Here is a 17,005-nt window from a genome sequence, read left to right as displayed (position 1 = left end):
TAAACAGGCAGGTTACCTGTTGGGAACACTTAGCACCTATAATGGTGCCTTGCTTTCTCAGGCTCAGAACAACAGTAACTGTTAGGGAGAGATGTACAGCTTCATATAGGCATGCCTACATGTTATGTTTGCCAGGAGATTCATGCAATTAAGGTACCACCTCTGAATTAGTGTAATGTCTACAGGCTGCCAACCCATTCCAGGTGTTCTTGCCGAAGTTCTGGAATGTATTACTTGTTAATAATAGCCCTCTCACCTCCCCATAATGACTCAATTATTTAGTAAATTTAAAGCGGTGTAAGTTGTAAAAACAATAATAACTTCTTACATGGAAATACTGAAGCAATGTGACTTAGAAGAAAAATACTCTTTCTTATCTCTGTTTATATAGCCTGAAATGGAGGTGGTTACAATAACTAAAATACTGCTTTTGTAGTTGTAGAAAAATGTGAAATACTTTGAAATGTGCAAAGAATATCACTGTGTATTCTTTCAATGCAGTACTGGGTTTATATAAAGGACTATCTAGGATTATCCACTTTTGCAATGGTCTGCGCCTTATATTTTCTTTGCTAAGCTATATTACAATTCTGTAAGTTGTAACAAACAACATTAATATGAAAATCTTGTTTATCAAAATGCAAATTAGTTAATCTGTAGTGAGCCATACAACTGATTATCACACTATAGAAAAGATGACTTCAAATACTAGTTTTCTTGCCCTATGGGATATTAAACAGTTTTGTATTTATTAGTAAATTCATTCACTCATTTTTGTTTGTATATATACATATACATATTCTTTAGATTGTCCTTTGAATTAGTTTTTATATCTTGCTAGTTTCCTCTATAATTACTGACAAAATAATTGAAACATGTTTATTTTATATTTGAGAATTATAATACCACTGTTTTGAAATTACAGTTGACCCTTGAACAACACATGTTTGAATGGTGTGAATTCACTTATACGTGGATTTTCTTTCACCTCTGCCACCACTGAGACAGTAAGACCAACTCCTTCTCTTCCTATTCATCCTAATCAACATGAAGGCAATGAGGATAAAGATCTTTGACCATCAATTTCCGCTAATGAATAGTAAATATGTTTTCTCTTTCCTATGATTTTCTTAATAACACTTTATTTTCTCTAGCTTGCTTTATGGTAAGAAAACAGAAGAATATGACACACAAAATATGTGTTAATTGACTGTGTTATTGTTAAGGTTTCTGGTCAACCAGGCTGATAGTTACATTTTGGGAGAGTTAAAAGTTAAATGTGAATTTTCAACTGCATGTCGGCACCTCTACCCCCTGCATTGCTCAAGGGTCAGTTGTATACTTTAATGTACTCTTTTCAGGATTTTATAGTATTTACCTGCCTGAAATAGCCCAGGGCATTATTTTAACAATAGAAGTCACGCCTTCCCTAACAATACTACATTTCAGCTTTTGCATTTATTGTAAATGTATTTGTTTCCCAAGGCCTTGAAGCTGTCAGACCCTGGGGCTACAGTTCATGAGACACATTTTCACACAGATGACTGAGAAAATATTTTGCTGAAAGTCTGACTTAAACACTACCTTTCTAACTTGTAGAATATCCTAGTACATGAGATCCTGTCTTAACATGACCAAGTTGTGATGGAAGTGACCAGTGTTAGCCCTGTTCAGCACAGTATATATGTATACCTCGAGGAGATAGCATTCCAATTTGACAAGAACAGTGATGCAGAGTACAGCTTCAAAGACCAAGCTTCATATGGACTTTATGCTCACCTGCAAAATTTTCCTGTAAAATTTCCAAAACAGAGGCAAGAATAGCCATTAGTATCACTAATGCAGGTGGCTCCATTTGCACACTGGTGATTCTGGCAGTTGTCTATATCCACTTCACAGTTCACACCAGTGTATCCAGGCTCACATGTGCAGTGGTAGGCTGCAACTCTGTCAGAGCAGTTGCCATGGATACAGGGATTTGAGAAGCATTCATCAATGTTGAGTTCACAGTGTTTCCCTGACCATCCCAAGGGACAGGAGCAATGATAAGAGCTATAGATGTCTTCACAGTTTCCTCCATGCAAGCAGGGGTTGGAGTTGCAGACACTTAATTGCAAACACCCAGTGACCACTGAATTGGTAGAGATTTTGAGAAATCGCTCTTCCTGAGGTTTATTAGTGAAACCATCAACATTTTCAAAGTAAGAGAGATAAATACCTCCGATTTCTATTGTACTTAGACACCCTTGCAGGCCCTTTATGTTGTCAATAGCTCCATCACCCACATAAATATCTGTATTATCCTTCAAAAAGTTGAGGCTTCCAGTAGCAGTTGTGCTGGTCACAAACGGTGTTTGGTTGTCCACTTCCATTTGCCACCTGGAGGTCTGGGACAGTGGGTCTGTCATGGAAAGAGTCACTTCATGCCACATGCCATCATTCACTGACTGCAAACTTGTCAGACTTAGCATATAAAAGCTGTTGCCACTTTGCAACTGAAAGAATAATCTGGAATCTTGAATGCTAATATTAAGAAATTCAGGCTCTTTTTCTGCATGCAATATTATTACATTTGCATCCCTTGTTCTGAAACCAAATGTGATATTGGTGAGTTCTCTGGTAATATTCCCATTGCTTCTGAATAATATTTGACTGCTTTGTCCATTAAAAACAGCATTTGCAATACCTAATGAGACAAGGTGATAATAATCAGCAACTTTATTAAATCTATAGTTTGCTTAATTACCTTTATTAATAGTAATGATCATCGTGTTAATAACATTGCACATTGACTATCTGATACATGTTACATACTGTGCTAGTTGCTTTTATATTATGCCTAATATCAAACTTTTGAATACAGGTATTATTATTAACCCCATTTTATGGAAGAAGAAGTTGAGACTCACAGAATTTAAGTAATTTTGTTCATGGTCATGTGATTAATAAATAACAAAGCCAGAATATCAAACCTGGATGGTTTGATACCAAAACTAAAACTATACATATCTTTTCCAGTGAAATCCTAATGCATGCCAATTTTTATTTTGCATTTGCTCCCACATCCCACAGATAAAGCATTGATAATTCATTTTACACATAAATAAATTGAGCCAAAAGAAATCGTAAATCTAACTTGGTGACACAGAAAATTAACCGTGGAGTCTGGCTTCTGATTAAGCTGAAGAGTAGGCAGCTAAAAGTCGCATTTCAAATGACTGATTTATTTACCTGGTAAAACTCCAGTTATTTAACAAGCTGCAAATTCTGTATCTACACCCAAGTACTTTCATATACAACCATATCAATTGCTCTCCCACTATATGGGAGCACAGCACTTTGGGCAATCCTATTGCATTTCTCTATTACAAACTTTTTCCCTCATACTACAAGATGGTTAGGGAGCAACTTGTTCTCTCTCTTAAAATACAGAATTATATCTCAGCTTATGATCTCACATAATATTTTCTTGAGAAAACAGAGCTACCTCAGATATCCATCAAATCTGTAAACCCAATATTATTTGGATCCACACTGTATTGTATCCTGCTGTAATAGATGTACTGTCTGTATTCCCACCAACGTCAACTCTACCAGTTATGCCCTGGGTCCTACTGATTTTCACCTTTTAAACATATTATTCCTCTACGCAATCTTTTTCATTCCTTCATCATCATTTCCCCTTCCATTTTGCTGTTTCCCATCGATATACAAATATGTGCAATTGCTTTAATCTTAAAAAACAAAAATACATGCAAAACAGTACCCTGACATCCCTCAATCCTGCTGCTTTTTTGTCGATTTTCTTTACCAGCAAAACTTCTAATAGTTTTATATCCCCATTGTCTCACTTTATCATTCCTCATTTTCTCTTTTATATATGCCACTCAAGCTTTTGTACCAGTCACTTCACTAAAACCACGTTCACGGTTACAACGAATGACCTCTACGTTACTCAATGCAGTGGCCAATTATCTATTCGTATTGTATCACACTTTTCAGTAGCAAATGACCTGAAAACAGTATGCTTACATTATCAGGTGCTACACCCAACCACCATCATCTTTCATTAAGACTAATTACTTCTTAGTGTCCCTGCTTCTGCTGCTCTGCAGATCAATATAACAACCACTCCTTAGTCAAGCTCCATTAGTTAGCATCACATCTAAAAAGAAATCCTAAATTCTAAACATAACTACAAGAGTGTACATGATCTGAGCCAGTTGTGGGTGTAATCTCAGCTATCTGGGAGGCTGAGGAGGGTAGATAGCTTGAAGTCAGCAGTTTGAGACCATCCTGGGCAACGTAAGACTCTGTCTCTCTTTTAAAAAAAAAAATTCATGACAAAATTTTGCCATGTTAAAAAAAAAGCATCTACATGATCTGACTTCTGATTAAGTCTCCAGTTCCAATTCCCACCACTCCCTTCTTCATTAACATGACCCAGCCACAGTTTTTCGCTATTCATTGAAGATACACCAAGCTTGTTCCCAAAGCAGGCCTTCTACGTTTGCTGTTACTTATACCTGGAATACTATTTCCCCAGATCTTCTTATACTTGGCTCTTCTTTGTGTTAATATCTCCTCAAATGTCGCCGTCTCTGAGAAGCTTTCCCTGACTATCCGAGTTAAAAAAAACTGCCTCCCTGCATTCACTGTCTATGCTTAATTTTCTTCATGGCTCCCATTACCACTTAAAATTATGTTTATTTGTTTACTTGTTCCTTGACTGTTTTTCTGCACTAGGACATAAGCTTTATGAAACCAAGGATCTTCTCTGTCTAGGTTATCACTAAGTCCCTATGCCTATGCCTGTGTGTCCCTGATGTATAGTAGGTGCTCAGTAAACATAATTAAATGAATACTCTATGAAAATAACTCCATCCTGTATCCTGAAAAGTGAGATAATGATTAGAAATCACAGCAGGAGAAAATTTCAGTGTATCATTCAAGTGTATTATTTGACTTAAGTAAGTCAATTCCCTGGATCTTATTGTTTTTTACTTTGTGTGTGTGTGTGTGTGTGTGTGTGTGTGTGTGTGTGTTTTCAACCAGGTTTGGAGTTGGGAATTTAGGGAAAAAAAGAGCAACAAGTGTTTCATTACATGTTTTTAAGTAAATGTTAAAATGAAAAAATCTCATTAATTCTCCAACTCTGAAATGAAGACTATGGTCTATAATGCTATATAAATATATTTATTAACTCTGCTGAGCACATTGAAATCATATCTTCTGATCTGGGTAAAAACCACGATATACATAACCACTTTTGTACTTCGCCTTTTCTTTGGGGAACTTTGCCATAATAAACACACCTGTAATTAAGGTGAGTTGTAAATGTTTAAATCTTGGTACGACACGGAGATAGAGATGATTAAAGTCCTAAAGGCAAACTCAGGGTAATGTATCAGCTGTACTCTCAAGAGTATCTTGTTCCATTAGACTTAATCTTTTCAATATATTTTCCTTGGAAAGAAAATATAATAGGGTCATAAGATCACATAAAATTAAAATTACACAGAGTAGTAAAAGTGAATTCTGGGTTAATAGCTGTCAATTAGAAAATTGATTTATAATTCCTATTGTACACCTCCTATTTATTTATGTTTTCTCTCTTCATTAAGTTAAGCTATACTTTTAAAATGCTACTGGGACTTTTTGGGTGTGTCAGAGCCGGACTTACTACTGTTTTGCTATCTGCAATGTTGTAGCAGTAAAGGTTCACTTCACTTCTTTCTGACACGTTTGTCCAGCTCCTAAACTGCTTGATGTGTAGATTGCAGAGCAGTGTGCATCAGGGCTATTGTTTTCGGGCTGCTACTGTTTTTAGAAATCCTATTCCTTTTTCCTGTGAAAATATTCAAAACGATTCGGACACCAGGTAGAACACAGCTGAGACTAACAACTTTAGTATTTCTATCAAAAGATCAACGGTAAAACTAATAATTAAGAAATTATTTTAGAATAATTGAAGAAGTAGAATAATGAAAAAGTATCATTTAAAATTTTGTGCCTCATTAAAAACCAATTTACATTCTTTATGCCAAGTCATCATGTTTTCTATACATGTGTAGTACATATTTCTTAAATATGAAACATAAAAGTATACATATTTTTCTAGAAAACTTCCCCAAGTGTACATACAGTGTAATGTATTTCATACAGGTCTTTTAAATAATATGATTTTGAAGTATAGAAACATAAAAGTAAATATATTTTTCTCTTTTTCTCAGTTACTTGGGGGCCCAGTCTAGATAGTATGTCTTTGCTACTGACCTTAAGCCAAACTATCCTCTAGTTCCATTTCATTATATTAGTGCAGTATTTTTATTTTTATTATTATTATTTTTTGAGACAGGGTCTTGTTTTATTGCCCAGGCTGGAGTGCAGTGGTGTGATCCTGGCTTACTGCAGACTCAAATTCTAGGGCTCAAGCAATCCTCCCACTTCTGCCTCCTAAAGTGCTGGGATTATAGGTGTGCATCCAGCATCCTGCATGTATTTTTTTTTATAGTAAGTATATAATGTACTTAATGTCCACAGTAGTTAAGAGAAAATATTAAGTAAATTTGAAGAAAATAATATCAATTTATTTAACAAATATTTACTAGCAAGAAACCACATAGAAAATTTTCTTGCCTTGTGAAACTTATATTCTCATGATGAAAGAGATCATAGACAAATATATCAACGCACATGTAACAAAATATCAAGGAACAATAAGAGATATTAATAAAAACAAAGCCAAGTTGGAGGATGTTTATATAGAAACCTGAATGAAGTGACAAAGGTGACCTGTGAATCTCTGGGTTAACAGAGTTCAGGAGGGAGGTGGTGGTGTGTGGCCCTGACTGTATGGTGTAAAAGGGAGAATGGAGTGATAAGGTTGGAAGCATATTGCGGACAACACGTTAGAGGGTTTTTTTTCTCCCTATTCTTTAAGGCAGAGAAATGGGTTGGTAGCTGGTAGGAATAGGAGTGAGGGAGTGTCAAAGGAAATTTTTTGTAGTGATGGAAAAATTGATACTGGTGTGTGAGAGAAAATTTTAGGAGCACAATCTTTGAATAAGGGGAAGAAATTAGAATTCAGTGCAAACATAGAGGGTTGGCTACAGACTGGACTGTGCATTATTTGAAGTAGGTGAGAAGACGGAATATAAATAACAGTATAGTTAGTGGGTGGATATGTCAAAATTGTGAATACTGTATAGTATTCAAATTGCTACCATTTGGAAACGTGTGTTTTTTAATGCAGAAGATGGACAGGAAAACCTTTCACAATGAGGGAAAGTCTCATAGCAAACATTGAGTGCCTAACACGTTTATTTACACATAAGGTCACAGAATCATCACAAAGAAACCAAAAAAGTAGAAATTGTTCTCTCTGTTTTACAGGTGAGGAAGCTTTAGATGATGGAGATCACATGAATTGCCTGAGGCCTCATAGTTAATAAATGACAATGTGTAACACGTACATATTTATTCTGTGTTCCCAGTAATGAGGGAAGGAAAGTCAAATATTACCTTGTTAATTCTTCTTTAGGAAATCAGCTTTAAATGATTAAGCATCTAGGTTTAGTGTTGCTGTGACCTCCATTTCCTATCCAGACACCCACCAAAGGCAGGATGAGGCAAGAGGCCAGTCAGGTTTATTAGCCTACTCACATAGGGGAAACAACCATAGATTAATTTAATAAGCTGGCTTTGTCTATACTCTTTTTCTGTGTTTGCTCTTGGAACAACTCAAATGTCCCAATTTAACTGGCGAGATGATAGGTTTAAACTCTACCTACATTCAAATCCTTGAAGCACCGGCTGGCACTGGGCTTTGTGAGGACACGGGCTGAATCCACACCACTGAACCTCCTCACAGGCTTTCCCACTCGTGTGGGCAGGACAGGAACAGGAGAAGTCATCCCACAGGGAATGGCAAACACCTCCATTGCGACAGGGGTTGGACTGAGCAGAAAAGAAATCAAGGGTGTAAAAAGCACTGGCAACTAAACAGAAAAATGTTGAAGGTGAGACCATGTATCTGTTATTTTTAAAATGCTAATTTCCCTGCATCTCTACATTTTAAACTTTTAATATCCATTGTTAACTAAATAGAATGAAAATGACTACTGCCATTACCAACTGCTTTCTGAAAGAGCAGAGTGGTGGCAGAGAGAAAAAACATGTAAAATTGATCTATAGCACAAGGAGGATTTTTCAAGTATAGCAGCGTCCTCTGTAATTTACAAATTACCAGACACTTTTCACATGCACTAATTATCATTTGAGGAAGGGATTCTTACTCCTGGTTTTACAGATGATAAAAAGAAGGTGTTTCCAGTTGCCCAAGATCCTATACAGAAGCGAAACAATGAAACTTGGTACCTAGGTCCTCTGGATCCCAACTCAGTGATTGCCCTTCCCACACTGATCTGCCTCTGAATCACAGACATAGTTTATTATTTGAGTTTTCACAAGCTTGCTCACAAAAAGTATTCAAAATGAAAGTATTTAAAAAGAAATTTATTAGAGCATGGACTGTGTTTGTCCCGGGTCTACCATTAACATATGATTTAGGCTAATTATATAATCTTTCTAAACTTCAGTTACTTTATCTGTAAATAACATAAATTGGGACAACAACAATGCCTGCTTTCCACTGTAGTCCTTCAATAGAACTAAATGGATTAAGCCATGTAAAATACTGCCTAGTTCATTGAAAATGTTCCATAACAATGTTACAAGAATTCATTTGTGTATATTTAGAACCAAGCTTAGTGTAGGGCCATAGTTGGAGCTCAACAAATGTTCAACACATAGAAATGCATTTCCTTTTTTCCCTTTGAAAGGTCATGCAGAGCTGACAAGTTCTTGTATTTAAGAAGCTCTTAGAAGAGTACATAGAATATTTAAAGTAAAGCATGGGCTTTGAGAAATTATATTTCAGAGGATTTCAACTACCAGAAGGAAATTACCTCTCAGATTTCTCTTGTTGTTGCTGACTTAATAAAAGTTCAAAACAATAGTAGCTGGGCATTTAAAATAGAGTTAACAATATCATCCAAAAAGAGCTAATTCAGTTAAACCTCTGGGGAGCCATTAGGAGTTTAGGAATTGAAATATTATTATACTTAAGTAATTTGATTTTGTGAGGGTGAGAGAAGCCTATAGCTGAAGTTATTTTGGTTAATTAAATGGATCATGATGCCAATAAGATCAAGGCCACATTTTTATGCCTCAATGTAAATTTCACAGTCTTGTTGGAAAAATATAGATGAAATATCATTCTATAATGCTGGGTCAGTAACATCATCTTTATATAGAAAGAATGGTTTTAATAAGTTATCTTTTTAATAAAATAAAAGCTTAACATATATTATATACCTAGTTTGTATGAGTAATCATTACCTTGCAGCTGTTGTCTCCAGGACAGCCTTGGGTTACATTGACAAGAACTGGATTGAGAGATGCATCGTTTGTTGAATTTGGAAAGAATTCCAGATTTTGGTTGTTTAGTCTTACATCTTGGATACAGCCTTTGAAGAATCCACCATTAAGTTCAGTCTCCTGCTTGTCAGGTAGGCCACCAATGTAGATCACATCTCCCTTTTGGATTTTCCATGTAGAAGCAGAAATAAATCCTAGGTTTTGTGAAGATTGATACAGTTCAATTTTATTTGGCTTGATTTTCAAAGATATCAAGTGGACATTTCCATCATTAAGAACAAATTTTACTACTAATTTGGGAGAGTTTGGAGTCAGCATTGCTAGTCTGCCGTGCTCTAGCCAGACACGGATATATTGATAAGTGCTGTTTTCCAAAGCTAGAAGTAAGCCCGATGGTTGAAGTGTTCGGACAAACATGGAGAGGCTGATGGTGTCTCCATAGCTCTCATCAAGAGTAAAGACAACATATCCAGTGGAGTCATCCTGGCCAAATCTGCCTGCCACAAACTCTTCAAAATAGAGGAGGAGAAAAAAAGAAAAAGAAACATCTTAAGGCTCAAAAGACAGAAGGGATGGAAGATGAGAATTATACATTTCACAAACACACATGCAAACACACATACACACTCATACACAACTTTTAAAGTTCAGGACAGGTTTACTCAATAGAATAATTATTTGGCCTCTTTCTGGACTTCTGAGTATACTTTATCCCTAAAATAACTATAGTTTGGTTTGTAGTTTTACACTTGAGGCCCATTGATCACAAAACAAACCAAAAAGATCTCTGCACTGATAAACTAAAGAATCTTCCCTTCGTTGTCCTAAAATATGGGCCTTAATGGTAGTATATCAGACACTACTGTACTCCAACTTGGTGGAAGAAATTTTCAGACAAGAGGAATTCATGCAACCTCTGCAAGCGGACTGTGCAGGCAGTCATAATCTTTGCTACTTAGAGGCATGCTGAAGCAAACATGTCATTAAACCTAACTATTCTTTGTAAAGAAATTTATTAGAGCCTGGACTGTATTTGTCCCAGGTCTGCTATTAACATGTGATTTAGGCTAGTTACATAACCTTTCTAAACTTCAGGTTTTTAATCTGTAAATAACATAAATTGGGACAACAGAAATCAAGAATTAGATGATTAAATCTTCTCTTGGGATGACATCTCACATAAGAGGCAGGGCAGTTGAGCAAAGAAAAAGAAGGACCCTTTCTTCTGTGGTCCTGGTTGGGAGTAGGAGAGGCACAGGAAACAGAGAAGTAGGGGCAAAGCTGAGTATGAAACCCACCCAGCATTTCCTGCGGTCAGAGGAGTTACTGATGCTCATATGTGGCAATGGTATTGATGTGCATCGCCTCAAGAAAACTCTTGAGATATATAAAAATAAAAACTGACCTTGTAAAATATGGGTGATATGGTAGGAAGAAAACTTCCCATCCTCACAAAGCTTACATTCTAGTTGGAGGAAAGACACCAGATACAGATAAGGAAGCAAACTGTATAATATATCAGATGGTGAGAAATCCTTTAGTACAAAATGTCAGGTAGAGAAAGGGAATAGGGAGATTTGGAGGGATGGAACTGTAATTTTAAATAGAACAATCAGGGAGGAACTCTCTGAGAAAGTGGTATTTGAGCAAAAGCCCAATGTTATACTACATTATTGTAGTAACTCAAGAGAGAAATGATGATGGCTTGGATCAGTGGTAATGTGAAAGTGGTGAAAAGTGGTCAGATTTTCAAAATATTTTGAAGGTAGACACAACAGAATTTTCTGGAGCCATCTCTAAGGTTTTTGGCCTAAGCAACTGGAAGCATGGAGTTTCCATTTGCAGAGATAGGGAAGAAAATTGGAGGAACAGATTTTTTGGGTGAGGTGGGAGTCCATATTAAATTTGAGATGCCGTTTTGGATTTCCAAGCAGAAGTGACTAATGGGCAGTTGATACAGAGGTTCAGGCAGGATGTTCTGATAATGTGGGATTTGTTAGTATATATCACCTCCCATTGGCCCCAATTGGGAATGACTTTTCAACATGAGATTTGGAGGGGTCAAACATCCAAACCATATTAGATATTTAGAGCCACAAGACTGAATGAGATCACCAAGAGAGTGGGTACATAGAGAGAAAACAAGAGGTCCAAGAAGTAAGCCCTTGGGCATTAGAAAAGTGGAGGTAAAGGAAATGATGCAGGAGTAGCCAGTAAGATAAGAGGAGAACCAAGGCAGAGTGGTGGCCCATAAGCCTAGTGAGAAAATAGGTTTTCAGGAGGAGGGAGTGTTTAATTGTGTTAACTGGTATTGACAAATTAAGTAAGATGGGGACTGAAAATTGACTATTGATTTTGCAATCTAGAAAGCATTGATAACATGACAAGAGTACTGTATTCAAGATATTGCTGTCCTCAAGATTTTATATCCCAATACTAACCAGACAAAAAGAGCATATTTCAGCATGTCTAAATGTCATCATATGGCTCAGTTGAAGTTTGGGCAAAGGTAAGACACATTTTAGTTTAGCTGAACTATAGTAAAACTTGCTTAGACAATCACCTGTGTTTGAAGATCTTCTGCATAAAAGGCTATATTTTCAGAACTCTGACTTGATTTCCTACAGGAACATTGCATTTTGAATCTGCATTTGGAGACCACCTGCTCCAGGCAACTACCGGTAGCTTTCAAAAGTGTACTGTTAGATAAAATAACCCCTTTGAAGAGGTTAACATCTCTGAATACACTGCAGCACTTTCATATGAGATAAAATGCTTAATAAGAAAATTTGGCCCTTGAAGCCCCTGAGGTTTGAAGATATGCCCAGAATCACTCAACCTCAGGGGTAGCGGGGTGCCTGCTGGTCATCCCAGGATGCCTTCAGCATCACTTTGTGGATCCGGATTAAAAGCCAAAATGCAGACTATTTTTTTTTCTCAGAAGCCTGACTCTTCAGCAATCCTATTCCTCAGAAATCACAAGCAACTAGTCAGCATGTGCGATTTGCTACATGATTTTAGAAACACCTGAAGACACGTATGACCTGGCTGTAGATTCGGAAGGGTGATTCTCATACAAGTGGTTGACATGTTATGAAGAGGGACAACATATACAGATGAAAAACAATTTTGACAAGCTTTAATGATTGATGGAATACAACAAGATGAAATTTAACAAGGATAAATAAGAGCCACTTCGATCTAACTGTGCTTTATAAGTTTAGAGTAGGAGAAACAGGACTACGTGGCATTGTGAGTGACAATGGTAAAAAGTAATGCAATCATGAAGTGTGGCTGCCAAAAAGTCAATGTTGTATTAAAACATAAGCACATTTTCTAGAATAAGGGAGGTTGTGGCCCTGTGTCACTGTATCATCAAGGACATACAGACATCACATCTTAGAAGGAATACAAAGAAGCAAATATATTCCAAAACCTGCAAGCAGCTGATGAAGTGTGGAAAACTATGTCATATGGCAAACATTAGAAGAAACAGGAAGTTTAGCCCGAATAGAAGTGATGGCTTAGATGGCCCAAGATACTTTTCTTCAGATATTAAGTATTCTCAAGTAGTAGGCAAGTTGAGATTTTCATTTGCATGTCTTCCAGAACTGCAACATGGTCAATGAAGGAAAGCTACAGGCAAATCATATTTTATTTCAATATAAGGAAATAACTTTTGGGCAATTTTTGGCAAGGTGGAGTGAGTGATCTCTCTATTCCTGAAGGTGTTTAAGCAGAGATTTGAGCCACTACATTTGGCAGGTACAATTGTGTTAAAAATTCCATCATAGAATGAAGCCTCTTCTATATCTAGGAAACTATAATTCTAAGAGAATAAAATTCTCAAAATCTAGGTATATGGCTGAAGAGAAGAGACATGTAAATTGCTTTTGTAAGTCAAATATTCGCCAGAGAGCAAGAGGTAGGTGATGTCATTTATTCTGAGTAGTAATATCTTGAAAGCTCCATGTTCTTACAAACAGTCAACACAAGATATGCTGAGAGAACCTTATGAACACTTCCGTAAACTAAGCTTAGTTAAATCCTTTTCAGCACTCTTTCTGTGGATACATTAGATTATTTTAAAAAGATCAACCTTGAGATATTGGAAATCACTATGTCTTTTGTGTTTAGTCAGCCACCAAATCCTCTATCCAGTCTCCTTGTTCATTACAGCGTATACCATGGTTGGAAAACATTGAGGCAAATATGAGTGCAAGTCATGAATGGGCTGAAGTTTGCCTTTGTGCTTTTTAGTATGTCTCCTTCCTCTTGAATACACATGTACAGTAGCAGAAAGACTCCATGTTCTCATTACTGCTTAAAAGCATTGTTTGTAGTGGGAGTAAACTCTCCAGGAAACATTCCTTCTAGATAACAGAAAATACAGAATATTTTAATTTTCTAATGAAGAGGTGATATGAAAAATATAATTTTCCTTAAATTTATACCAAGAATTTTCAGAAAGAAAAGATTTTACAGAACTCTCTCTCTCTCTGTAAAGTGATCTTTTGAAGTCAAACATTTTCATGAGGGTTAAACAGTTTCAAATAATGTTGGAGTATAAGGAAACTGGGAGAAGCGGGGGAAGAGTAACCAATTCAGGAACTTGGTTTGAAAAGTTCATGGTTTTCCAAGTTGGATAAAATAAAGAAAACCAGAACCCACTGGACTGGCATCTCTTGAATCTATTTACTAGGACAGTTAACATCACCATGGTCAGTATTAACCTTATGGGTCACTGCATCTGGAAGCCAGTCAAAATGAGTCAGCATCTGTTTGTTATTTTGTATATGTAGTAAAAATATTGCCTTAGGTCAATTAAATTTTTCTTCAAAAAGTGAACATTGCCTCAGCATAATTTCCCTTTTTCTCCTTAAAAAAATCACAAAACAACTTGCCATTCTACTTAAAATATTACGTATAGCTAGTAGATGCCATACTACATTGTCAAACAGGTCCATGATTTGTAATGAATATTGTGGTCAGGGGGAAACCCTTGAGTAGTTTCTAATAATTCTTAGACATTTGAACATGGAATAGAGTATAGGCTAAGACTGGTTTTAATTTTACTTCATATGAAGCAGAGAAGACTACTTACCAGATGTTGTCCTACTTCAAGTTACTCTAAAATCTTGGGGTAAATTACAGCTGAACTTCAAAGCAGTCTGTTACAATTACATCTCAGACTTTTTCAATGTATGATAATAATAATAAAAAGAAACAGGTATGTATTGATCACTATCAACAGCAATCTCTAGAACAATGTTGGAAGTTAAGGATTTTGAAATACTTTTCAAACTGTGGTTTACTAGAGAAATTAGATCAATTAGTTTATGGCATCTACCAAGTTCTACTATTGTTACTTTCCACATTTTCTTTTCTTTTTTTTTCTTAAGACACCTAGTATATTATCTGTCTTCTCCAGGGCAGCCTTGGAAAAGATACCTTTGAATAAAATTGGTGTTTTATAAAAACGCCATGCTTAATTATGATTTTGGAGCATGTGTGAATTGCACAGCAAGGAGAGCAAGGAAATGTATATTTACCGAGAATTTGCTATGCACAAGATATCATGCTAGTATGTGGCACTGACAAATTTTATATCTAAGAGCCCTTTTTTCAAAAGAATTATTTATCTTTCAAATAAGATTTACATACATTTCTGATATGCAACCAATGGTAAAATTGCAAGAGCATTTTGCAAACACAAAGATGAAAACCTCTTTGGAAAGGAGCTATCTGCTTATTTTTTTTTACTTCTCTGTATGAGTGAAACTTATGTCCTATGAATCCACTCAAAATTAATTAATGCAAATCACTGCCCTCTTCTTTTCTTTCTCATCAGTGGGCAACCAGCAGCAAAAGTCCTGTGGGGTCATTATGTTTCATAGCAGGCAGAAGCAGTGTGGCTGTTTGTGCTGTTTCTGCTCTGCTCTGAGGCACGGCACTCCCAGCCATAGCAGTCAGCTTTCTCTCACCTCTCAGACAGTTGGGGCCTTTATAGGGCCTGTGGCAGTCACACTGGTAACTCAGCCACAAGTTGATGCAGCGTCCTCTGCTTTGACAAGGTTGGCTTTCACACCAATCCTTTCTCACACAGCCTGCCTTGACATTTAATGATGAGCCAGACGAGATGTTCTCCAGGGTAATGTGATTCCAATCAATTTTAATGTCTTGGAGACAGCCTACAAATGAAGGTGTGGATGGTATATTATAGAAGTTAAGTAGATCAACACCATCGCTGGTTGTCCCCACTGGTAAACCACCCAAAAAGGAGTTCTGAAAAGCACATATTGATTGATCACTTTCAAGTGGAGAAGGAGCTTTCGAGATGCATTTCTCCTTACAGGAGTCATCCATCAAGGTAAGGGTCACAGCCTCTGCAAATATTACCTCCACGAAATGCCACTCTCCGTCACTGGTGTTGTGGGAAATGTACAGAAGCACCTTTGGCTGATTGTTGACCTGAATTGATAAGTGAATGTAGCCACTTAGCAGCTCCAGCTTCACAAACACATCCCTGTTGCCTCGGAAAAGTAGAAGAGCCATTGGCTGAACAGTCTGAAACCTGAGGGCTATATTACAAACTGAGCCCTTGGTTGTCACTGAGCCAGTTTTGACCCACAGGAAACCATCGCCCTCAAATGAAAGCGTGGTTGCAGTTTCACACAGGGACCCGGTGTAGCCAGATGGACACAGGCAGCTGAATCCATGCTGGCCATCTTGGAAGTGAGGGATGCATATTCCATTATTTAGGCATTGCTGATGGGTACAGCCCAGGAGAATATCAGAACAGTCCCTTCCTCCATAAAAAGTTCTAGAAAGGTTATCAAATGGGCAATGGCAAGTATAATTCCCAGGCAAGTTCTCACAAGTACCACCATTTTGGCAAGGGTTTGAAGAACATTCATTGATGTCTTCTTCACAGTGGATTCCTGTTAAATAATAAAAAAAGGGTTAAAATTAGACATATTCATATCAAAAATAGAGGTTTCACATAATTTGCATGTATAATCTTGCAGAAGTGCATGGATAGCTCAGATTTAGAACTGTAATGGAGTAAAATGTAAACAGTTATTAAGGGAAAGTAAAATCAAGTCTATATTCCACATGTGTCGTGAAGAAAAAAGATGCAGTCATGGAAGGTTTTGTATTCTTCCTCTAGGAATAGATAATTTGCCAAACACTGTGATTGATTCCAACTATCATTGTCAGATATACATGCAGCACCAAATATCATACAAACAAAAAAGAGAAAAAAGATCGCTCTTGGCACTGATGTAAGATACAATTTATTTATTTCGGGACTTTTTTCTCAGACATTGTATATTCTGTCCTTGGCTGTAGATTTCACTCTATTCTACTTGGAAACAGTGATTTTGCCTTATATCTTGTTTATATTTCCCCATAATTCCTAAAAGTTTGCCAGAAATATAAATAGTCCAAACAACTCTCACCATGAAGGGCTTCTAAGGTGAATGGAAGTCCCCATTTCCTCTTTCCCTACAATGCTAGTGTAAATCATGATGTCTACACCATAACAAGCTCCTTTCCTGTT

General features: G+C 36.7%; 1 protein-coding gene across 5 annotated transcripts in view; it reads right to left on the bottom strand.

Moving 5' to 3' along the window:
- CRB1 (crumbs family member 1, photoreceptor morphogenesis associated) overlaps positions 1-17,005 on the bottom strand; it is a 243,070-nt gene that overhangs the window by 5,148 nt on the left and 220,917 nt on the right. For 2 of the 5 annotated variants that reach the window (XM_011951615.1, XM_011951613.1), the window contains 5 exons: positions 15,426-16,382; positions 9,403-9,950; positions 8,298-8,432; positions 7,794-7,959; positions 1,780-2,686 (listed from right to left, as the gene is read on the bottom strand). In XM_011951615.1, the coding sequence (XP_011807005.1) occupies positions 1,780-2,686; positions 7,794-7,959; positions 8,298-8,432; positions 9,403-9,950; positions 15,426-16,382 (2,713 nt within the window). The remainder of the gene's footprint in view (positions 1-1,779; positions 2,687-7,793; positions 7,960-8,297; positions 8,433-9,402; positions 9,951-15,425; positions 16,383-17,005) is intronic. The other 3 variants (XM_011951616.1, XM_011951614.1, XM_011951617.1) reach the window with 2 other exon arrangements.

The sequence above is a fragment of the Colobus angolensis genome, unplaced genomic scaffold (assembly GCF_000951035.1).
Source record: "Colobus angolensis palliatus isolate OR3802 unplaced genomic scaffold, Cang.pa_1.0 Scaffold320, whole genome shotgun sequence".
Classification (NCBI taxonomy): Eukaryota; Metazoa; Chordata; class Mammalia; order Primates; family Cercopithecidae; genus Colobus; species Colobus angolensis.
Note: the sequence above shows the minus strand (reverse complement) of the source record. Positions and strands in the feature narration are given on the sequence as shown.